Source organism: Paramormyrops kingsleyae, chromosome 6, assembly GCF_048594095.1.
Source record: "Paramormyrops kingsleyae isolate MSU_618 chromosome 6, PKINGS_0.4, whole genome shotgun sequence".
Classification (NCBI taxonomy): Eukaryota; Metazoa; Chordata; class Actinopteri; order Osteoglossiformes; family Mormyridae; genus Paramormyrops; species Paramormyrops kingsleyae.
In genome coordinates, this window is record NC_132802.1 from 31961407 (window position 1) to 31985517 (window position 24111).

The following is a 24111-nucleotide window of genomic DNA, read 5'->3' on the forward strand; positions in this document are numbered from 1 at the left end:
AATATCTTTGAAGATCTATAAAATTAACGCACTTTAAAATTGCTCTGCGAAGATCAGCTTCACGTATCTGCCTGACCTCTCAGTCTCCCCTGTCCCTCCAATGTAATGGTACAACCTCAGTTACTTCAACGGAATTTGGATCAGACTACTGCATGAGTCTGGTAGCCCATGAGGGGGACAGGGAATCTTAAAATTAAATAATAAAAATAGAAAGTTGGTTCGATTTTTAAAACACGTGTCTTCTTTTTTAGACAAAACAGTTCTAAAGATTTTCTTGTCAGTATTAATACGAGGTGACCTGGTTCAGTGTTTCAGAAGCAATTGCATAATTAAATGATCTCCACCTCTCCGATCTGACCGAGTGAGTGACTCCTGAATCTATTCGCAGCTGCTCAAGCACCCCCCTCTCCTTCAGATTTGGGAAAGAAAAATCGCTGCTCAAACGTTATAACAATTCAGGATAACACAACTGAGACATGCTGTCAGCTGTAGTGGAATCTGAGCAGCGTAAAAGCCAGAAGAATCATGGCTGAGGACTACTGGGAGAACATATTATCTTTCGCGTATTATTGTTAAGATTACAAGGGCATAGGGGATCTCACGTCTTTGGGTAAGCGATCGAGCAATCTTTTCTTGTGGCAGTAGTTGACTAACACTAGAATTTAACTACTGGATTATGATTTATCAGTGTATTACTGTATTACAACATATTTCTCATTTTGGACCTATAAGGTATAATAGGGACGAAAAATATCTATCGCTGAATTGTAAATAATCGCTGCATCTCACATTACATTCTCTTCAAACGTTGAGTGGGACAAAAAGTCGGGTCTGGGTTTTGTTGAAGAACGTCAGTTAGTCGACTACATCCTGGCTATTAATATTGTGAAAAATTAGCTGCATCGCATTCCAGCGCGCGTTTGAACACGAAGCCGACTGGCTAAAGTTCTGCAAATATGAGTGCCGCAAAATAAAAAGCTGTCCGTGGACGGTGAGATATACTGCACAAGGGAAAATTGCAGTTTGAATTTAATTGACTTTTAGGGTTATCCTGCTACCTACTGTACATTAGGCTCGCCAGCCACCGTAGTTCACGCTGAAAGTGAGTGTCGGAATTATTATAAATGTAGGAGCCGGTTCGGTAAACGTGGCGCTTCCACTGTATTGGCGTGAACCTTGGAAATGGTCGTCATGACTGCTGCGTTTGTGACGTCGCTGAGTTTAACGGTAGAACGCGGGCCGATGTTCTGTTGGAATTAGCTAATCTTACGTCACACTTATAACGGGCACTACCGGAGAGTGTGGAAAGAGGACACTGCTGCCGACTTGGTCCGTCTCTCATTCCTCCACTGGCGGTGTGATTATAAGTGTGGCATGTTTGTCTACATCTGGACCACAACTTACTGTGCTGGATGGCTCGTCAGTATATAATTGGTTATATTTACACCGTTGGTTTTCTGCCGTTAGTGTATAGTTTTATTCAATTTCGTATGGCAACTGAGGCCAATTCAGATACAGCTATTTACATGCAATGACTCCTGAAGGCCAAGCTGGTGTTTCATATTACAATAATTGTAGTCAAATTACACACAGGGTAAAATTGGCGGTTTTACGCACACCCGTTGTATATACATAATTGTTTTTGTACAACACATCTTTATGTTTCGTGCATGTACACTTTTTTTTTAAAATATTGTATTCTCTAATAGACATGCGTATGCTGTATAATTTAGGACTATAACGTAAATTAGTATTAAGAAGTTTAGCGGTTGTGCACTTTTAATTAGTAAGTGGAATGTAGGTTACTCATTTTATGTGTGCAAGCGTTGTCCCCGCCTTTCAGAGCTTTTGGTTAATTTGAGACATTGATATGAAATCTTTAAGATTTTAGTTTTTATCCAGTACCGTTATAGGTGCTCATGGTTGTATTGAAGGCGCAGCACAGGAGGCGATAAGGCTGGAATGCTCAAATAGGCTAATGTAGATTCATTCTAATTAGTCTCTGTGTTAGAAAATTAAACCTGAAGATTTCATGTGCTAGCAGAAATGTTTACACGTGTGATTCATTTATGTCTAAATGTTAATGTATTTAAAACGAATTATGTGTATTTCAGTACACTGTGAGACTAAATGTGGTAATTTCCTCATCAGATGTGTTCATAAACATTGACCTGGGCAGACAGACAGGATATGAATACCAGGCTTAAGTTATTCTGCAGCTCTCTAGCATTTGACCAGAGGATTTAGAGCACGAGTGGGAGCAGCAGACTATGGGAAGGGTATGAGCAGAGAGCATGAATCCCAAGGCCAGCTGCTACTCCGCCCCCACCATCCAACTGAGGTGCTGGACCTGAGCGACTCCTGTGGCTTGCCGGCTAGTTACTGTGACATAATCAGGGCAGCTTGCGATGACGAACAATCGTACACAAAGGGATGTGTGGCACATGCCTCATGCGGGGTGTTAGGCTCCTCTATTCATGACTGAATTTGCTGAATCTGGCACTTCGGTTATTTATGTCTCCTGCTATGACAGTTGCAGTCATGGTATGGTGGCAACAGACCTCATCAAGCCAATCATAGGCTTGGTTCACTCATGGCACTGAAACAGCCCTTAGGATGTCGAGGTTGATGCAGAACCCTCTGATCTGAGCATGTGCCCATGTATTCCCCTCTGTAGTGTGCTTGCTGTGCCCAGTGGACCACTGTGCACATGCTGAAATGGACGCAGCTGTATGGCTTAGTCTCAGTAAACTGGAACTGCTACACGAAGAGCACAATCTATCCCAAACCTGTGCTGGTGCTGACTTTAGTCTCACATCTAATGAGCATCTTGTTTCTTCACGTCTTCAGCATTCTAACACTGGCATTTTTGTCACATTGTGAATGAAGGTTCCCGGCTGTATCAGTTCCAGTCTGCTTCAGCTTCCCCAAAGGGCACCTTTCATGCAGCACGCTAATGAACTCTGTTTTGGTTGGGTCTCCTGTAATTAAGGAATGTAAACAAGATCTTCCTCTACCACATTGCATTCCTTCTGCACCAGTCATTCAACACACTTATTGCCAGTTGCCTCTTGTAGGATTCTACCATATGGAGAGCAAACCATGACATGTTCCTATTTTATGTTTTTCTTATTGGCAACAAAATACAGGTAATGCTGGTCATTCGTGATTTGTTTTAAAATAGCATTTTAGAATTTGCATGGTGGTTGATTGCCATCTCTGCAGTGTACTTACTGAAATATTTAGAAATGAATAGCAATCTGCAACCAAAAATGTTGGGGCACTGTAATATGTAAAATGGAATGCAATGATTTGCAAATCATATAAAGCCATATTTAACTGAAAATAGAACAACAACATATCAAATGTTGAAACAGAAATTTAATTGTTTCATGACAAATATATGCTCAACTTGAATTTGATGCCAGCAACACCTTTCAAAAATGTTGGGGAAGGGGGCAACAGTAGACTGGAAGGTTGGGTAATGCTAAAACATCTGGTTGAATATCTCACAACTAAAGTTAATTGGCACTGCATTTAAAACAGACAATGGGCCAGGAACACTTCAGAAAACCATTGTTTGTGGACACAGTTCATTGTTGCATCCACCAATGCAGGATGAAACTGTACCATGTGAAGAAGAAACCATATCAAAACATGATCCAGAAACAGCGCCGACTTCTCTGGGCCCAAGCTCATTTAAGATGGACTGAGGCAAAGTGGGAAAACTGCCTTATTGTCTGACAAATCAATATTTTGAATTCTTTTTGGAAATTATAGACGCTGCATCCCCCAGGCTAAAGAGGCGAGGGACTGTCTAGCTTGTTATCGGCAGACAGTTCAAAAGTCAGCATCTGTGGTGGTATGGGGGTGCGTTGGTGCCCATGGCTTGGGTAGCTTGCACGTCTAGGAAGGCACCATTAATGCCAAATGATGAGGTTTTGGAACAACATGCACTGCCATCCAGACAAAGTCTTTTTCATCCAACCATTTTCCAAACCGCTTATCCTTCTGGGTCGCGGGGGTTCCGGAGCTTATCCCGGAAGCTACGGGCACGAGGCGGGGAACAACCCAGGGCAGGGGGCCAGCCCATCGCAGGGCACACTCACACACCATTCACTCACACATGCACACCTATGGGCAATTCAGTAACTCCAATTAGCCTCAGCATGTCTTTGGACTGTGGGGGGAAAACGGAGTATCCGGAGGAAACCCCACGACAACATGGGAAGAACATGCAAACTCCACACACATGGAACCCGGGTGGAGACTCAAACCCTAGTCCCAGAGGTGTGAGGCAACAGCGCTAACCACCGCACCACCATGCCACCCCTAAGTCTTTTTCAGAGAAGGCTTTGTATATTTCGACAGCCAATACCCAATATTTTGCATTTTAGTCCTTCCATTTTCATTAACCACTCATCCAGTTTGGATTACAGTCTTGGGAGCCTCTGTGGGAAGTGTCTCAGAAGATGGCAGCCCTTTCTAAGGAGACCGACACAATTTACTGCCATGGGTTAACCTGAATAGCATTTCTTTGGGTTGCGGGGAGGATGTCTGCAGAGAACCCGCATGCAAAGGTGGGAAAGAATTTAGATGCACTCCTTAACTAATGGAATTCATTTTAATTAGTGTGCGCAGTTTCTACAAAGACAAAAAGAATGTAGGCCAATTGTAATATTGGTAACTGCATTCAAAGTGTCAAGACATAAATATATATACAAATCTGGTAGGAGACGCAGAACAACAGCACTAATTTGATTTGCTTTTTGTTAGGAAAAATGTGAACCGATTTGTAGCATAGTTAACTTAAATAAAGCAATTGAATTGACTGCTGACCAGTACATAATACTGACAGGCTTAATTTACCTACTGCTGTCTAGCTTCAGGCTTAAAATACTGAGCAGCTGAGCTGACACACCAACCCATTTACTGTAAGCAAGATGTTTCTGTTTAAAGCTGCAGAACAAACCAAAGACCCATTTCTTGAGGTCTTAGCTGCAGAGCACGGCATGGCCCAAATTTGTAGAACTGTAGAAAATGTCCTTCCAAAGCCTGTAGTTCTGGCATCTTGTGGTTTTCAACCACCGCCATCTTTACACAGTGAGCACTGGAACTGCTGCAGTAAACACTGAAGCTTCTGCAGCCAGCATTATGCAGTGAGCACTGGAACTGCTGCAGTACACATGGAAACTACTGTAGCCACTGTTTGTGGTGAGCACTGAAAAATATTGCATGTTCTGTGGCAAGTACTGAAAATAGCATGTGACATGATACCATCTTAGATAAAAAAAAAAAAAAAAAACAGATCAATGTTTTCATGAGGAGAAAAAAGCACCGATATTTCCAAAGGTTTCACTTTGCGAAATGATGCTGATTTATTTTAAAGAGCAAAGCTGAAACTTTTTTAAAGCATTTTTTGCTTATCTTGTCGCAATTACATAATTGTACATTAACAAAATCTAATCTTCATAAAACCAGAAAACTATAAGATTATGGAGGTCCTCGCCTGATGCTGTTTGTAAAACATGATTTTAATTGTATAGTCATGGTGTTAACAGTCTGCTGTGCACACTGGGTTACCTGGGCTAGATTTTAAGACCAGTTGGGAAAGGGCTTTTCGTTATGCAGTATGGGCATGATAGCTGTTGCCTTTCACTGCAGTTCAATGCCTGTCAGGCAGTTTTGAGATTCTGGAAGGAAGAACATGGGCTTTTATGGGTATTTCACCACAGGTTTGTGCCCTTGCGTTGTTATTATGCTTTCAGCTGGCATAGTGAGTGTTTTGTTGAAAATTTGACCATTTTGAGAAAAACCGGCACCCTGGCTTGCTGCAGTAGTGTGCTAGAGTCATGTGGGTCTCTCATTTTTCAGGAAAAAAAAACATTCACTGTGTGCTAGCGATCGCATTTTGAAAATGATCTGTTTCGGCCTTTTGCAGTAAGTGGCTTGGGGATGATCAGACTTGGCTTTTTTCATAGCAGACAGTATGGTTGTACAGATGAACTGTGTTACATAACTACTACAGTCTCCCAGCCTTGGATGGCTTCTGTATATTCGATCCAATAAAAATGAGATTAAAATTTGCTGTCATCAGTATTCTGAAAGCTTTGTATCACTATAAATAAAGGTTATGCTTAAATTACATTAGAAGCTTATGAATATTTGTAAGATTGTTCAAAGCTGTCAGAACCTTCAGAACTACATCTAGTGGAGTATAGATTACAGTTAATATTGCTGCTTGGCTGCTGACTTGCATTTTTTACTAACGTGCATCACGATGGATACAATTTTTGAAACCTGAGAACCTGTACATTTGATTCCCTTCTTAAATATTTGTGGTAGGGTCTGTCTGAAAACTGAATGATAATTGGCAAATTTTCACTATTGAAAATGCTCAAGACCTTCGCACCAGGTATGAAATAATGGCATAATTCATTTTAACTTGGAAACATTGGGATTGCATTCATTTAAAAAATGGTTGTCTCTCACAATTTTTTGTGTGGAACCATCAATGAGGAATTAATAGAGAGGCAATGTGGGTTTCCAAATTAAACTTTTTAGTACCTGTGAATGCCAATGGTCTTTACCTGTCTGTATTTTTATAATTTGGATTCCTAGCTATTCCTTTGCATGATTATAATCCTTGTTAGGAATACTCTGGATGATTACGGTAATTGATCCATCTCTGAGCGTTAATATGGAAATATTAGTTTATAATTGTATGTTGTATTATGTTTGATGTTTTGAGGTTGGATGCTATAGTTTTGATGTTAGTTGATCCATTAACCTTGGTACATTTTGTGTTCTGTGAGGTTTTATAGACTAATGTTGCCCCCATATAGGCCCTGTGCAGTTGTGGCTACGACAAAAACCACTAAGATACTACTAGTCATGATAATATGGTCGGTTTACTTGTTAGGGGTCTAATGATATGCAAAATTCATGGTTCGTTACGAACTTTTGGGTTCATGGTTTGGTGCAATTTTGGGTCAGCAGGGAAATCAAAACTTGTTTTGAAACAATTTATTATTAACTTCACACACAATTACGAACAGTTGTAAACTAAAGGTAGTGTCTGTTTGTGTGTCTGAATAACAACCTAAGGGACACATATTTGCACATCATAATAATATGTAAAAAAAAAATCCATCATAATGAACTAAATTCCTTCTAAATCCTTTGTTCCCTACTACCGGTTATGGTCACTTACCTGTGGTGATAAACATCCCCGTAGCCATAGTTACTTTTTAGCACAGTCCTGGCAAAAACCTGACAAAAGTGTCTTAAATGTCATGGGGAGACTAACTTGCAGGGGCTGTATCTGCTTTACTTCAGACGTGCACATACTTGGATGATGTCGTCTCATGAGTTGGATGTGTTTTCAGTGACATATCTGAGTTTGGTATAACAGCTCCAACAGAAATTTATTGGGAAACCAAAATGTTCCCAAACTGGCAATTATGACTGACTGTAGCTTGCATTAGCAATAACAAACTCATAACCACAATTAGCATAGTGTTTTCCGTGTTGAACATATATTTGTAATATTATGTTCCGCCTGTGTGAATAGATGTATTCATTCATTTTATTATGCTTGCTGAACCAACAATTATGTTCTTAATGGTGCATGATGAATGCGTGTAACATTAAACCCCATCTATCGATTACTGATATTGTCATATTGCCCAGACTTAAATTTAACAGTACAATATAAATATGTGTAATGTTACAGCCCTACTGCTTGCACTCTTGGAAACGCACACCAATGACGGCCTAGTGTCGAAATGTTCGTGTTACACCCATGATGGATCTATAATATAATAAAAAGAATTCAAGCCATCTGAGTTCTGACCCGATTTTTTTGTTATGTTGATTGTGTATCATTGTCATGAACTGATAGTATTAATCGTCTTAGAAGGCAGAGTCTGGGAGTGTCACATTTATGTTTTTTAAGCTCTTATTCAAGGATTTTGAAATGTGCCCTAGGATGACAGTATATTTCCAAAATAAATACAGTAAAATCCCGTCATAGTGGACTCGCTCATAACGGAATATCGTTTATAACGGACGAGGTGTGCTGGTCCCGGCTGTGCGGCTTTCTGAACATGCAGAAAAAGCATCGGATATAGCAGACTTGCATAAAACCGAATTTCACTTATAACGGACAAACAATTTGGTCCCCAGGACTGCTTTTAGCTGTAGTTTTGTTTGGCTATAACGGGCACGCAGGCTCCGCCTACAAGGCACGTGGCGTGCCGGTGATATCCAGTGCAGATACTTAGTCGGGATTATTAATATTCACGGATCTGCTCAGGTAAACTTGGATTACTACATGTACAATATAATAATCTATACCACAAGTGTGTCTGCTGGGGTGTGGCATGAGTAAATGGTGTCCTGTAGTTGTGTTCTGGGCATATAGTAACTCTGGACATAACTGACTTTGGATATAACAGACTGTTTTGCCAGGTCCCTTGAAGTCCGTTATAAATGGATTTTACTGTAGTAAGAAGCAGAGTGATAATTACTGGTTTAAAATCCCACTATTTGAAAACATGGAAAATGGTGTCCATCAAGGTTCTCTACTGGGACCGGTCATCTTTACAGTTACATAAAGACATTTAATACCAGAGTCTCAGAATAAATGACACAGTGTCATTTATTGTCTGTGTACTAGGGAGTCTCTAGCAGCCAGAACCAAATTCCTTGTGTGCCCCAGCACATTTGGCGAAATAAAGCTGATTCTGATTCTCAAAGGTGATTATACTGCTGTTTATTTTTGTGCTGCAGCCCTGGATCAAGGTCTTCAAGAGATTCATTCTGTCTTTATGTATTTCATGTACCTCGCCGCCTTTCAAATGTATGAAAAATTTGTCTTCTCAAATTAAAAAAAAAAAAAAAAAAACATTTTAGTCTTTTGCTGTGTGGTTAGGGTGGAAACCCCATGTTGGTCTGAAATGAGCTGCTGTTGTTCTTTTTTACGTGTGCAATACCGTATTTTCAAGAAGTTTATTGTAAAAGTTTCCATCTTTCCATCCAACTTGTCTGGTTCTGGTGTGTTGTTTAATTTTTTTCTTGTGTGCCTGAGACATTCTGTTTGTATCCCAATAGCCTCCCAGGAGATTTTGTTGTCTCAGTGGGTTTTTCCTGGAAAAGGAAAAAAAGGTAACATATGGCAGAATTGACAGGTCATGTTGAATGAAGGTCATAGAATATAAATCTGCCAGAGGCATAGCAGTTATTTGTGTGGCAAAGAAGGTCTGGATAAAATATAATTCATAAAATGTATGATAATATTTAAAAGAAATCTGGTGCATTCTCTCTAGAAATGCCCAAGTTGCAGTGCTCAGTTTTGCATTTTGAATAATGTACTTGGGGCTGTTACAATCATGAAATTTTAGTTGACGATTGTCATACAAATAACTGCGATTGATGATTTAATTGTCTTTTTCTGTTCATTCAACACTATCAGCCTAGACCCTAATCATAGTTTAATATTAAATATACACCTCATGAAGAACTGAATATTGAATACTCATGGAACATATAAATAAAAATTGCATTTGCCTTCTAAGCTTTGTAAACGAAAATTATAGAGGCCTGATATGACATTAACAAATAAGTTAAATGTCTCAAGTTAAACAGAACATGTTGTCCCTTCCCGATCCATACCACCTGCACGATTTTACCTCGCACGTTAACAATACCCGATCTGCTCATCCAGCCATTTTAAGACACATCCTATATTGTCTACATTTACAGCAAACTAAACCAGGTAAAATATTGGAACTAGGGTAGTCTGGAGTGAATATAAGTAAACAAAGATAAAAATCCATTTAAACTAGGGTACCTAACATTTGACAAGTTATCCGGCTAAGCAAGAAATTCGGCTTTTTGAAAAATGATACGACGCCTGGTGTTAATAATTCCATTGACGTGAAAAACCCATCCATTTTCTTTGCTTGTCATTTTAAGTGTTCACTCCGGTCGTCTATTTCCAGCTTTTGGATCAACATAATTACCTAAATGTCCTATATCTGAAATGATAATTTATATTTCCATCAGTTGCTGTCGTCCAATGACATGGTATTTTGGTATACATATAGCTTTGGTTTACTCTAAAATGAAATATGTAGTTTGATGTATTTTGTTTTTGTTTCAGCATATTTTTATACAAGGATGGGCATAACTGGTACGCAAGTACGCATTCGCCGTATATGCAAATACATATTTATTTTATGTGCATTTACGTGCAGTAATTTTTTGTCATAACAGCATGAATGTACATAAAATACATATGCATTTGCTATGGAGCCAATATTATCAAGCAAAACTTTTTTGACATCAAGCAAAAACAAGGCTTCGAGAAGAAAAAAACTGAAGCAAAATCTCAAAAGTAAAATTTATAACTTGCAAACACGATTGGTCTTTTGATAATGTTTTCCTTTGTTTACGCTGCCAGCTTTCTCGCTTGCGCTCCCTGGCTTTTCGCTTACTATTTTGACACAAACTTCTCTCGTGGGCGGACATTTTTAATTAACAGCGGGACTGGACATTCACTACCCACTAACTAATTTTCTTTAATTATATAGCAAAGCTTAAATTCACTTCTAATTTAGCACAATAAAATGTATAGTGCAGCACAAACAACATCAACATTTACACTTTGTTAATCTTGATGTCGGATCCAGTAAAAATTAGTTAGTGGGAAGTGAATGTCCAGTCCTGCTGTTAATTAAAAATGTCCATGGCACTGACCTGTCAGTCAAAAACTTATTAGCCAATGGGGACGCGTCCCTAAATAAAAACCCGCCCACGCGAGAAGTTTGTGTCAGAATATAGATATAGTGATAGAAACATGATGGTTCTCTCTCATCCAGAAGACGATTGTAACGATTTATGCAAAAAAATAATCATGGTCAGTTTAAATAATGGCCATCAGGTGAAGTTGTAACATATGATGTAATATATGGGTGGGAGGCATGGTGGCGCTCTGCGTAGTACTGTTACACATTTCCAGGGTAGGGTATCTGAATCCCTGCCTCTGCTCTCTGACTGGAGTTTGCGTGTTCCCCTTGGGACCCACTGGTTTTCTAGGTGTACTGCAGTTTTCTCTCTGTCCAAAGCTGAAAAGGCTAACTGGTGACTCTAAATTGCCTGTAGTGACTGGTATCCCATCCAGGTTCTACCCCAATCTTGGGCTGTGTGTGGCCTGGGATAGACTCCAGGCCCCCCAAGGGGTGGTAGAAAGGTGGCTGGATTAAATATGTTTAAAATAAAGGGTTATCTCTGTAAACATCAATAGAGAGTGATACTGTATCCCTATGATGGCATCCTGCTGTAGGAGTGGAGTGTGAGATGGAGCAGCCATGCCTCTCAGATGGATGCTTTGTAGATTTAGGCCAGAAAAATCCCATTTGCTCCGTAAAACTATACAGGCAGCTAATGAGGTCTGTGCCGGGTCGGTTGGTTAGGTCTAAGGACACCATTGTCCCTACTGGCTTGGACTTGTGAAAAGCTTGGAATTAAAATAGGACCTTGTTTTCTCCGTGGAGTAATAATGATCAAGATCAGGATTTCTTTACAAATAGTGCTTTTTCAAATGGAAATGCTATTTCATACTTTTAAAAAACTATTTTATTTAATTATAGATGTGTTAGTATTTCTTCTTCCAACTGTTTTCTCATATGTTAATTGAAATGAACAAAGCATAAAAACTTTTATTTAGATTTTTTCCCTTGTTTATTTTTATAAGTGTGAAGTCGTGTCATTCCCTTACAGACAGACTCGTTCTCTGTCTTGTCCAGTGGCTCTGGCTGTGCTGGCAGCGTGATGCACTCTGCACACTGCCGCTGATTGCCTGGGGGAGCTGCGGCCGATGGCGTCACACGTGCCCCCCTTTCCTATCTCTGTGATTAGCGTTTCTGTTTCATGGGGCTGCCAGTAGAAGACGAAGTAGCTTAATTCTGCTCTGTTTGGGATTGTTAATGTTTGTGGCCCTTTGGGATTTTATTAATTCATTTATTGTGTGGGGAACAGTGAGCCAAGAGTGTCTGCTGTATCTGGACTCTAACACTTTTTAATGAGCTTATTTTTTATGATGATTATAGATCTAAATATGCCGACACATTGTAGCCTCATACCTTCAAGACTGGGGATTGCTAGTCCGGCTGCCACTCTATCTGTGCAGAGGCTAGTTGCAACCTCTGAATTATGAATATGTGTGTGATATATGATGAATGGACATCCAGTCCAGGGTATACCCCCCTGCCCTGTGTCCTGTGTTGACTCCCCCCCCAGGACCCTGCAGTGGACGGGAGGGTGGGAGATCGGCAAATCTCATATGTCTTCATATTTCTGCCATTTTCTAAGTCCTGTTTCTTGCAAAATGTAGACAACTCATAGGCAAGCTTAGACCATCGCCCCCTTCCCCTAGAGCAACTATACTCTCCACGCTAACCTTCCTCTTTGTCAAGTCATTTTCCATGTGTGTTTTACAGAATAAGGTACTAAGATACAGAACGGCAGACATTACACAAGCAGTAAAGGAGCCTTCTCGGCTGAAACACGATCCTCTGCCAGTCTGCTTTACGGGCAGACCCCGGGATTCGATGCCGCACTTAGACACACCACCCTACCCCTCTCCGGCATGTCCACCATGACTGACAAACTCTGTGTGTGTTTGGGACCTTTTAATTTGCATTGCTGCAGATGGCTTAACTGAATATCCAGCTGCTTAATTGCTTAAAATTTGAGACTTTCATTGAGCCAACTTGGGCAAAGGCGTCTACTTTAAAACCCAATTACTGTAATCTTCTCTCCTCTTTGCCTCGACTTCAAGCCGCTGTGGCCTGATTTTCTTGACTGTCTTTTTTTCTCCCTCCTCTGACAGAGAGGTTGAACCGTGGCTGCCTCTCCCCCCTCTGCATCTCGCCCCCCCCTTCCTCCTCTGATGGACCGCATGAGGAAGATTAAACGGCAGCTGTCCCTCACGTTGAGGGGGGGTAACAGTGGGGACAAGAGTCTGAGCGAGACCATCAGCTCACAGGACACCGCACACAGTGATTCGGGTACAGTGGACAAAACACTACATAATAAGATTGTTGTGGGTATTCTGCATACTGTGACGCTGCTGCAGTAAATAAAACATGGTGTATTGTGGCACTAACCCTGCATTGTGACACCACTACAGTGCTTGCAGCACTGCACAATGTCACCCCACTACAGTAAATAAAACATTGTACATTCTGACACCACTACAGGATATACAGCATTGCATGTTATGAGACCACAATAAGACATACTGCACTGCATCTTGTGATACCACTACAGGACATGCAGCCCTGCACATTGTGACACTACAATTTAACACACCACACTGCACATTGTGACACCACTACAGGACGTACAACACTGCACATTGTGACACTGTATATTCGGACTCTGCTACATGGCACGATACAATGCATTGTGACTCAACTATAGGATATGTGACTCTGCAGTAATAATGCTGTGCATTGTGCCTCTGCTCCAGAAAATAAAACTGGAAATTGTGACACCACTGCAGTAAAAATAACATACTTCTAATTGTGACTCAGCTACAGTTAATAAAACTACTCATTGTGACACTGCTACAGGACATACTGTACTGTGATGGATGCAGTACATGCATCGTGGCACCTATTCAGGGACGGTCACCTAAGGCTTCAGTGTGAGGATGCACATTGAACTGTGTATGTTGTGACAAATGCAAATGAAAAGCCTACCCTGACTCTGCACTGAAAATATCATGAACTGGAGCCCTCTGTAATGGGCATATGGACTGAATTTAGAGAGTTATGAGAGGTTCTTTTCTGTACTGTGCCTGGAGTGTTTCTGGTCAGTCAGAGAGCAGTCCAAATAAAATTCCAGTTCATTTTAATGTTTCATTTTATGGGCAGCAGCTGCTATAAAATTACATGGATTATAAAATTTAAAAACGGAGATGTTTGCTGCCATATTCTTTCAATATTAATAGATTTCCAAGTACCAGATAATACAACGAAATATAATGTGCACATTATGCAATAAAGTATTATCATATGGCATATAATGTAATAAAGTACAAAAATACCATATGTAGTTTACAATGTCGTTTACAGATTAACAGTATGTTATAGTCTATGATGTAATATCAGACTATATCTATAAGTGAGAGCAGATTTCTTCTGCACATTTCTGCTGGTGGGGTCTGCGCACTGTTTCGTTTAAGGTCATTTCTCATGGCCTGAGTTTGCGTATTAAATGCCACCTCACAGGGTATCTGTATGAGTGGTTGCGGGATGGGGGGGGGATTGTCCTCGGGTTAGATGCCACGCCCACCACCGATCCCTGGGGCCGTCAAACACCATCAGCAGATCTAGTTCCTTGCAGATATCATAACGCTGTCCAGGCCACGTGTCGCGGCACCTGAAGGTGTCACGTGACCATATTCATGTATTAGACACAGTACAGATATCACGGACCACTCGAGTGTCAGTTCCCACAGCATACATTCCAATTTGATGTGGCGATTTTACCGGAGCTGGCAGTTTGGCGGCTGCATCTGGAAGCGTGTGTGGGATAGCAGAGCTCCACCTTCCCGCATGCCGACTCCTCCTTTTTCTGTTAACCAATCGCATGTCGCCTCCAGCATGGTCCCTTTCTGCTCATACACTGGCTGCGTTGGTGGCTCCTTACTTTCCATTCTCGAGGTTCTTGCTTGTTTGAAACAGCTTCAGTCTGTGCTGACCCCTCCCCCCCCACGTCTGGGACGGGGGGGATGGCTCAGTTAAGGCCCCGTGCCCTGCTGCTGTCCCTAACGTCCCGTGACGGAATTGTCTGCATCCTCAGATCAGCGCTACCAAAACCTCATACATTTTAGGAATGTTGGCCTCAGGTGATTGGGAATAAAGATGTTGACTAATGCAGCGGCAGAGCTGGGGAGGTAAGCGTGGTCAGCGCCTACCAGGCGCTTCAGTTAAGCGGGACCGTAGCGCAAACTTTATAACCAAGTTAACCGCCTTTTAAAGCTCTCATACTGAAGGTGTTCCCTGCAAATAGACCCTGTTTTAATTTGTCCTTTAATTTTGATTTTACGTTTAAGGGAAGCTAAAATCACGCTTTCAGAATAGAGTGTTGGGATTTTTGCTTCCCTGTTATATTCTTTGTTTTAAGTTACTTCTTTTTTGTTTCTTGTCTTCCCCCTTCCTCTCCTATTCCTCCCTTTCTTCCTCTGGACCATCCCACTCTTTTTGTCTTTCCTCCTTGCCTTTGTTCTTCTCCTCCTCTTTGTTCATTCCTGACTCCGCCTTCTCTCACAATTCTCTCATCCTTGTGGCCCCGCCCTTCTTGCTTTGTGTGCATCGGCATGTGTTTCCCCTCCTTTCCCTCACGTGGCCCCTCCCTGGGTGTGTTGCTGTGCCCTTACCACCACCACCCCCCCCCATACACTACCCACCTGCCCACCCTTGTCTTCAGTGTCTCTCTTTACCCTCTTTACTGTCCCGGCACCCTGCCGCTAACCCCTCTCCCCCCCCCTCTTTCTCTACCCATGCCCCCCCCCCTCTCTCTTCCCCCTCCCCACATCTTTCCTATACCCTGCCCTGCCCTCACCTCCTTCCCGTTCTCCCCCCTGCTCGCTGGCCTCCCGCCGTCCCCCATCTACCCCTCCCCGACCCTTCTCTCCCCCAGACGCCATGTCAGTGCGGGGCAGTGGCGGTGTGCGGGGCGCAGTGCGGGGCGCAGTGCGGGGTGCTGGAGGCTCCTTCAGCATGCACTCCCTGCTGCAGTCATACAGCTCCAGCCTGCACCGACCCCGTGGCCTGGGCCGCAGCCTCAGCTCCTATCTCAACCACGCTACACGCCTGGGTACAGCACACTCAGCCACATGTGGCGGGGGGGTTGGAGTGAGTGCCTGTGTGTGTGCATGCGTGTAGGATGTCAGAGGGCAGGGAGTACTTGTGGAGCCACACAATCAGTTAAATCCTTTATAATAGGAATAGGCCGATCCACATTTTTTCAGTTCCGATCCGATTCCGATACACAACTGCCAATACTGATACAGATTCCGATACAAGAGCTCTTTTTACTTTGTTATACTTTATAAATTAAATTTTTAAGCTAGTAAATACAGATGGAAAAAAATGTATGACAAAAAAATATTTAATTAGGCTACTACAAATGAATATAACGTACTGTTTCACCTCGTTTGTACGTCTTGTTTTAAGCGTTTTTGAGGCATTTGCAGTTCAATATGAATATCGTCAAAACAAGTATACACAAGTGGCGAATGCTTAAAATTTTAACAATTTTTCTCCCATTGGCGTCAGCTCAGTTACACTTTGTTGCGATGGCAGCCACTCTTGTAGCACAAGCTGCAGCGAGTTCGCAAGACAGTCCAGGTTAGCGACTCCCACCTCTCAAAACTTTATTTTACAAAGATTGCAAATCGCTGTGCTGCTGGTTTCTGTTAAAAGCGTAAAATTCTCCCAGATCATCACGTCTTATCTTACGCTCCTCGTACTGCGAAGGGTATGCGCATGACGTCACAGCAGGCGGAAGTCACTACTCACACCCACTGAGTAGCAAAAAAGACTGAGGGGCAGCGATAGCATTCGATTTGAATGCCACAAAAAAACATGTAAAATGGGAAAGAGCTGTCGTGCGATTGATTGTACAAATAGATTTAACACGAAATAGGAGCTATCTTTTTAGAGATTGCCAAAAACTAAATAAGTAGGTATAGGATGTGGATCGGTCACGCGTGGCCGATCCCCGAATCGTCAGATAGGTCTGGATCGGCGCATCTCTACTTTTATAACTAACTAATGGGTGGGAATGAAGCCTCTTTATTTGGGGTTTTCATTACACAGAAAATCAGTTTCAGGGAGTGGATATGATCACCGTGTGTGTAAGAGTGTGTATTGTGTTTCCGTGGGGGGCACAGGTTGTTGTCAGAGGTCATGTGTTTATCTGCATCTTCCTGGGGCACCACCTACTGGCATGCTGAGCTCTGTGTCCTGACTTTGTGTGTGTGTGTGTGTGAGAGAGAGAGAGAGGGAGGGTGCTGGCAGGACATGCCCCTTTTCTAACTGGGTGATTGTTGTATGTCCAGAAATAGTGCATGAGGATGTCAAGATGGGCTCGGATGGGGAGAGCGACAAAGCATCTGCCACATCCTCCGATGAAGTACACAGTCCGGTCCGAGTTAGACTGAGGAACAACCCAACCCGCAAGATCTCCACAGAGGTGCTTATGCTGGATCGCGCATGCACACATACACACATACACACAAGTAGTATCCTGTAGATCTTAATGTAGGGGTTGGTGGTATTCTCAAAAAAAAGTTAATGTAGAGCATGATGTTGGGGTGGATGACGGGTGATATTCTGGTGAGCACGATGTGGATGGTGATGTGCTGCAAACATGATATAGGGAGTGAGTGGTGTTCTCTTGTAGAAAATGATGTATGGAGTGGGTGGTGTTCTCCTCTAGAGCATGATGCATGGAGTGGGTGGTGTTCTCGTGTAGACGGTGAAACAGCTGAACAATGGAGCATGCAGTATGGCTGGTGTCGTCACCTGACATCAGACTTTCATGTGGATACTGAGGCTGGACATTGCCGCCTCTCCTCCGTTTTCCCCTGTCTGTGGTGTAACAACCTGTTTGTGTTTCATGGGATGTGTCATGGGCCTGAGCACTAAAGATTGGAAATGGTGATCTGATGGGTATTACTCCACACTGACAGAGAGAACTGAGCTGGGAATCAATGGCTTGTAGACATAAAAGTAGTTTTGTTGAATTTTTTTAACTTATTGAACATTTTATTTAGATTTTTTTATTATTGAGTTACTTAATCTACTGCAAAATGACTAAATATGCTGTTTAATAATAGTAATAATCATAGTTCTAATTGGACATTTCTCGTCTTCTCTTGGGACTGTTCTTGCTTGGTGATTTTGGAAAACAGGTTCCCAGCACTTGCATCAAGAAACTTCAAACGCAAAGTGCACATTTAAAGGGCAAATTTGCTTGTATAAATGTGTGGCTTGTTTAGATCTGTGTGTTTCACATTTCTGGAGGCCCAAAGAAGATTAGATTACAGCTCCAGGAATGGTTCTGACTGGTCTGAGTCCGACTGGGGATATGAACAGCCTTCAGTTAAAGGAAAGCCCAGGTGTCAGATCCAGGTTATTCATGACCAGGTGAAACTATGAGATTGTACTTTATTTTGTTACTTATGGTTAAGGTTAGGGCTGGGTAGTGGTAAAAGCTGTCATCGTTAGGATTAGGGTTATGTCCATAGACATGAATGCGGAGCGGTGTGTATCTGTGTGTGCGCAGAGAAAATGTGGTTCTGCCAGGCTACTCAATAGCTGAGATAACTTAAAGTGACATTCTTGCTGCAGGGACGAGCGCTCTCCACTCTCTATCTGCCTGTAAATTAAACCCATGAGTGTCACGCAGTGTCCCCGCTGCACTGAGCTTAACAGCACTATAGGCCAGAAGGAGTGCAACTCCATGTTACATCCAAAACACCCACATATAATACAGCTTTCATTCTTAACACTAATGGTAATTTTTCGAAGTGCATGTAGCCATGATGCTGATAAAAGGTTTTTTTGTATAACTGCCTTTAACTGTGAGCAAGATTGTAAATTCCCTTGTATTTTTAGTCCTGCTTTGGCGAGACGTTATTGTTGTAGTTCATTCATACATCAGACTTATCTACATGTTGGGCCGTGCTGGTGTTTGTCTGCAGGCTGCCGCGGTGCTGTGAGCTGCCTCACTGCTCGAGCTCCTACCCCGTTTCTGCGGTCATAGCCACTGAGTCGGCTTCCCATGGGCACCACTGCCTCTCTGCTCTAATCCTCTCCTCCTCCGCTCAGGACATCAACAAGCGTCTGTCGCTGCCAGCAGATATCCGGCTACCCGACAGCTACCTGGAGAAGTTCAGCCTGAACAGTCCGCTGTTCGACAAGCCACTGAGCCGCCGGCTGCGGAGGGTCTCCCTGGTACTCCCCCACCGCCCCCCCACCCCCAGCCCCAACCCCAGCTGTCTATTGCACACGTGCTGAAGGTCAGAGTCGGGAGCCAGTGCTCCTCAGTGGGATTAGGCAAACATGGTCTCTCCTGTGGGCCATCCTTCTGCATCAGTGGATGCCGCGGATATTTCATGTGCAAATTTATACTGCAGCTCTGGGCGTTTTTTGGCATAACGAGTAAATATAAGTATGTAAGGAGATGATGGACATGGGAATAGCACAGCGCCGAGAGGGGGGCCTGCAGCTGCTAGTGAGAGCAGGAGGCTTCGCTGAGACGTGGACCTCCTCCATGTTAAATAACCAACATTGAGCTGTAACTAATGAACATGCCAGTTGGATTCAGATGTGATTAGGAGCAGGAAGAGCGCAAATAGGCAGTTTTTTTTTTTTCCACTGTCACACAGACCAGCCGTGGAGGGATGATATCGACAGGGCACAGATATCTTTGGGGAACTGCCGCTCGTGAATTGACAGGCGAATGGTGTGGGATTGATTTCTGCTCGTGCAGTCTGCTCTTACCATCTGCGCTGTGTGCTGTTTACAGTCGGAGATCGGCTTCGGGAAACTGGAGACCTATGTCAAGCTGGACAAACTTGGAGAGGTATGGTGTGTCTGCTGCCATCTCTGCGTGTCTGTCTGTCAGATTGATAGGGCGTGACTCTGTATGTGGGATTAATCAGGTATTACACTTCTTGTGTCTGTGTGTCTTTCTGTTTGTTTCAATTCCAGGGGACCTACGCCACTGTATACAAAGGCCGCAGCAAGCTGACTGACAACCTGGTGGCCCTGAAGGAGATCAGGCTGGAGCATGAGGAGGGGGCTCCCTGTACTGCCATTAGAGAGGGTGGGTCCTCTTTACTCCACTCGCTGTTGTGCATTATGGGACGGCCTGAGGTTGAAGTGGGAATGACCGTTATCCTCTCTCACTCTCAGTGTCCCTGCTGAAGGACCTGAAGCACGCCAACATTGTGACTCTGCATGACATCATCCACACACAGAAGTCCCTCACGCTGGTGTTCGAGTACCTGGTGAGTCACGCGCGGAGAGGGAGCACTGCCAGGTGCAGTGGCCCCCGTACACAGCTTCCTGCTGCTTCATCTCCCCACCCCCACCTGCTCCTCTGCAGCCATGCCATGTGATTGCTCGCTCTCTACGTCAGTAGTCCCATGTATTTGTTGCAGATTTGTTGCAAATTGTTGTTAGCTGATAGTGATAAAGTCCCCCACTCACCCCAGGACAAAGACCTGAAGCAGTACCTGGACGACTGTGGCAGCTGCATCAACATGCGTAATGTCAAGGTGAACCACTGCCTGAGGATCGAGCATTCAGCCAGCCCCTGTGAAACTCATGGCATGCTGGGAAAAAACAGCCAGTTCATGTATCACATGTTGCTATGAACACACAAACATCCATAGACTGCTAAACCACCACTGCAGCCTTTTGGTGCTTATTTAAAGTAACAGGTTGCCCTTAGTAGGGTCACATGTTCACCGTGTGTGGGGTCGGCCCCGTGACCGACCCCACGTGCTTCCCCAGCTCCCAGGCTGCGGCTCACATCTCTGCTCCTTTCCTCAGCTCTTCCTGTTCCAGCTACTGCGTGGCCTTAACTACTGCCACGGGCGCAAAGTCCTCCACAGAGACCTCAAGCCCCAGAACCTGCTCATTAATGAGCGCGGCGAGCTCAAGCTGGCTGACTTTGGTCAGTGCCGCCTGTCCCCCTGTCTGTGAGTCTGTCTGTCCGCCTGTCTGTGTCTTTCTGTCTGTGAGTCTGTCTGTCCGCCTGTCTGTGTCTTTCTGTCTGTGAGTCTGTCTGTCCGCCTGTCTGTGTCTGTCTGTTTGTGAGTCTGTCTGTTCGCGAACATCTGTCTTAGTCTGCCTGTCTCTCTGTCTGCCTTTCTCTGTCTGGCCATCTGGACTGTTGTATGTCTTTTTAACCTATGATTTAATTATTAATGTTTTTGTCCCAACATAGTTGATGTCTCTGTGTGATAGTGCTGCTTTCAAAATATTCTTATTGGATGTCGCAGAATAGCAAACAAAACCAATAAAATTTTATAGATAGATCTTACACGTCATGTGAATGTTCCTATTCCAGTACTGGGTCACAGTGAGCCTGGAGCCCCCCCCAGGAAGCACGGAGACAGACGGGGGCCACCATGGACAGTGCATCACAGGGCACACACACTAGGAGCAATTTAGACAGTCCCTCCAGGATTTTGTGATTCTGCGTTTGCAGAAATGAACGCAAAAGGAAGAGGCTTCAGTTTTTCAAATTTACCACAGCTTTTCCATAAGGAATGGCCAAATCAACAGATTGCTGGCATTTGGAACCTGACTTGTCCATGCAGTGCAGATTCATGTGGGGTGTGGCTGGGCTCTGCTGCGGGGAAGATGAGCACTGCAAACATCTCATTTACCAACAAATTGAGACAGTATATAGAGCACAGATGAACATAATCCATGTAAAACAAAAAACGGGCACTTAAACTATACTTTATTTCTTTCAATGTATTTACCTGATGTATAACTGATTTTATTTGCTGCTAATGTTGAATTGAATTTGTTTTACTAAGGCTTAACTAACTGGAACCAATCTTATTTAGCCACAACAATCACAAAACATGCTCTGAAATCGTATAGGGACCGGTTTGGAGATGCTGATTCATCTCTCTGGATGCTGTTCGGCTAGCAGGAGGTGTACTTGGAGAAAACCTGCATGAACTCTGCGACATGATATTAACTGTACACATACAGATCAGGGGGCAGCTAACTACTGAGCTACTGTGCCACTAGTATGCAAACACATTGACTGCAGCAGAAAGATCCTAAACTTGCTGTGCTCCAGAAAAATGAATGGTGTGTGTGTGTGTGTGTGTGTGTGTGTGTGTGTGTGTGTGTCACATGGGGGTCCACTGGTACCCCACTGTTGTTGTATCATGCAAGTCTTGTCTGAAGGTGTTTAGAGTAAATAGCTTAAAGAATGTAGGGAATCTGGAGTGATTTCCTGTTTAACATTCATATCTCTGTAATAGCCAGATATCTGGCTTTCTGCAGCCTTTGAAAGGTTGCCCACCGTGGGGCTTGCTGGTCACTGAGTACCTTATGGTCCCTTCCTTTGTGTTTCAGGCTTGGCGCGGGCCAAGTCCATCCCCACCAAGACCTACTCCAATGAGGTGGTGACGCTGTGGTACCGCCCGCCGGACATCCTGCTGGGCAGCACTGATTACTCCACCCAGATAGACATGTGGTGAGGCTCCTGGCCACAAATTGGATTGGCTGTGGATGTTTTCTTCTTAATATGAAAATCCTAATTTCTGGACTTTTTAAATTAATGTCAGTTTCATCCTCTCTTTCTATCAGACTAACTTATACATTTGTGAAGGTGAGGTACTGTGGTAAAATGAATAAGTTTTCAGATCCTTTCCAAGCCAAAGAATCAAACTGGCACTAATGAGATACCATAGTTTAGTGTAACTGTAGTGTAAATGGAATAGTCTTCCTGCTAGTGTAGTGGAAGCTAAAACCATGGGTTCCTTTAAATCAGAGCTAGATAAGATTTTAACAACTCTGAGCTATTAGTTAAGTTCTCCCCAAACGAGCTTGATGGGCCGAATGGCCTCCTCTCGTTTGTAAATTTCTTATGTTCTTATTTCTTATGTTCTTAAATGGATAGGAACTAAAAATGAAAGGCGGAAGGCAACAGAGAGGAAAGTAAATATGTTTGATTTAGGAGGGAAAAACCTCCAGGTCAAAGGTCAACAGGCTGCCCCCCCCCCTTCCAGAGTAGGGTAACAGGGTAGAATATAGTGTGTCTTAGTCCATTCATGCCGTTTGTTGGGTCATCACACTGCCTGTGGCACTCTCTCCATCTTTCCTCCATTTAGTTTGTGTATTTATACACTGAAACAGGTACTTTGAAATGTCTCATTGTCACATGACTGCCTACTCTGCAGTGTAATGGCACTTACAGCGCACGCACGGTTACTTTTAAAGGACTTGGAAGGAAGTCTGAAAGAAGGGGATACTGGGTTTTGAATTTCAGTTGAGTTCATATTTGCTGGCTTGGATTTAGCATAAATCCTGATTCATGTGAATGTCATACTCAAAGCTCCCCCTGGTGGCTCTTTCTGTTTAAGCAGTTATGAGAAAGCACTTTTGTAATGTATTAGCCCATGTACCTTCTAAAGAGGCAGGATGAAGTACTGACACTTCAAGTGTTTCAAGAAAAAAATATTTGATTTGAAGGGGCATAAAATTGCTATTGACAAGAAATGCGTAGGTGGTGAAACACAGCAGTAGTTTTATAAAGTAACAGGCACTTTGTAGAGATTTATAGATGGCTGTAATTGCCGAGCCTCACAGTATGACAGAATGAAGGAAATCATCATCAGGAAATGATGCGGCGCCTACAAAGGCACAACACGCCTTTAAGTAAATCACATGGGTACATGGCTTTCTGCCTGTGTTGTAATACAGGGGTAAATGCGCTGTACAGCTCAGCAGGTTACAGAGCCTGTGTCAGGAAGGTGTTCAAATCCTGTGGTTGGCAGAGCAATCATACCGCTGTTGTCCACTTGAGCAAAGCCAAACTGATGCAAAAATCGTGGCTCTCTCTGCTCCCTGTCCCCAAGCTATCCTCAGTTTACGTTGCCTTGGACAAAAGTGTTTGCTATATGTAAATTGCTGGGTGCCCAGTATTTCGTGAAGATGGCGATCAGTGCCGTCTCTGTCTCTCTCCTTGTCCCAGGGGGGTGGGCTGCATCTTCTATGAGATGTCCACAGGCAGACCCTTGTTTCCCGGTTCCACCGTGGAGGAAGAGCTTCACTTTATCTTCAAACTGCTGGGTCCGTGTTACTCGCCGGCCGACCCGTCTTTAAGTAAACACGGCAAAACCGCCCACGAACCCGTGACCATTCTGTCAGTTGAGCCCTTTTGAAAAGGAGGCTTTGTCGTCTTGCTTGCTTCTTAATCCCCCTGCCTTGGTGACAGTCTTACTGCCCCAGTTGCGTTCCAGCATGGGGTTTGAGCTCTCTGTGTTTCCAG

The 24111-nt window shown here is 43.3% G+C and overlaps 1 protein-coding gene across 3 annotated transcripts in view; it reads left to right on the top strand.

Annotated features, from left to right (window-relative positions):
* Positions 1 to 357: 357 nt before the first annotated feature.
* Positions 358 to 24111, top strand: part of cdk16 (cyclin dependent kinase 16) — a 31775-nt gene continuing 8021 nt past the window's right edge. For 2 of the 3 annotated variants that reach the window (XM_023835854.2, XM_023835853.2), the window contains exons 1-12: positions 358 to 610; positions 12896 to 13073; positions 15715 to 15891; positions 17138 to 17271; positions 18912 to 19037; positions 19612 to 19668; positions 19797 to 19911; positions 20001 to 20095; positions 20303 to 20365; positions 20643 to 20766; positions 22194 to 22314; positions 23815 to 23912. In XM_023835854.2, coding sequence (XP_023691622.1) covers positions 12956 to 13073; positions 15715 to 15891; positions 17138 to 17271; positions 18912 to 19037; positions 19612 to 19668; positions 19797 to 19911; positions 20001 to 20095; positions 20303 to 20365; positions 20643 to 20766; positions 22194 to 22314; positions 23815 to 23912 — 1228 coding nt within the window. In that variant the 5' untranslated portion in view covers positions 358 to 610; positions 12896 to 12955. The remainder of the gene's footprint in view (positions 611 to 12895; positions 13074 to 15714; positions 15892 to 17137; positions 17272 to 18911; positions 19038 to 19611; positions 19669 to 19796; positions 19912 to 20000; positions 20096 to 20302; positions 20366 to 20642; positions 20767 to 22193; positions 22315 to 23814; positions 23913 to 24111) is intronic. The other variant, XM_023835856.2, reaches the window with a different exon arrangement.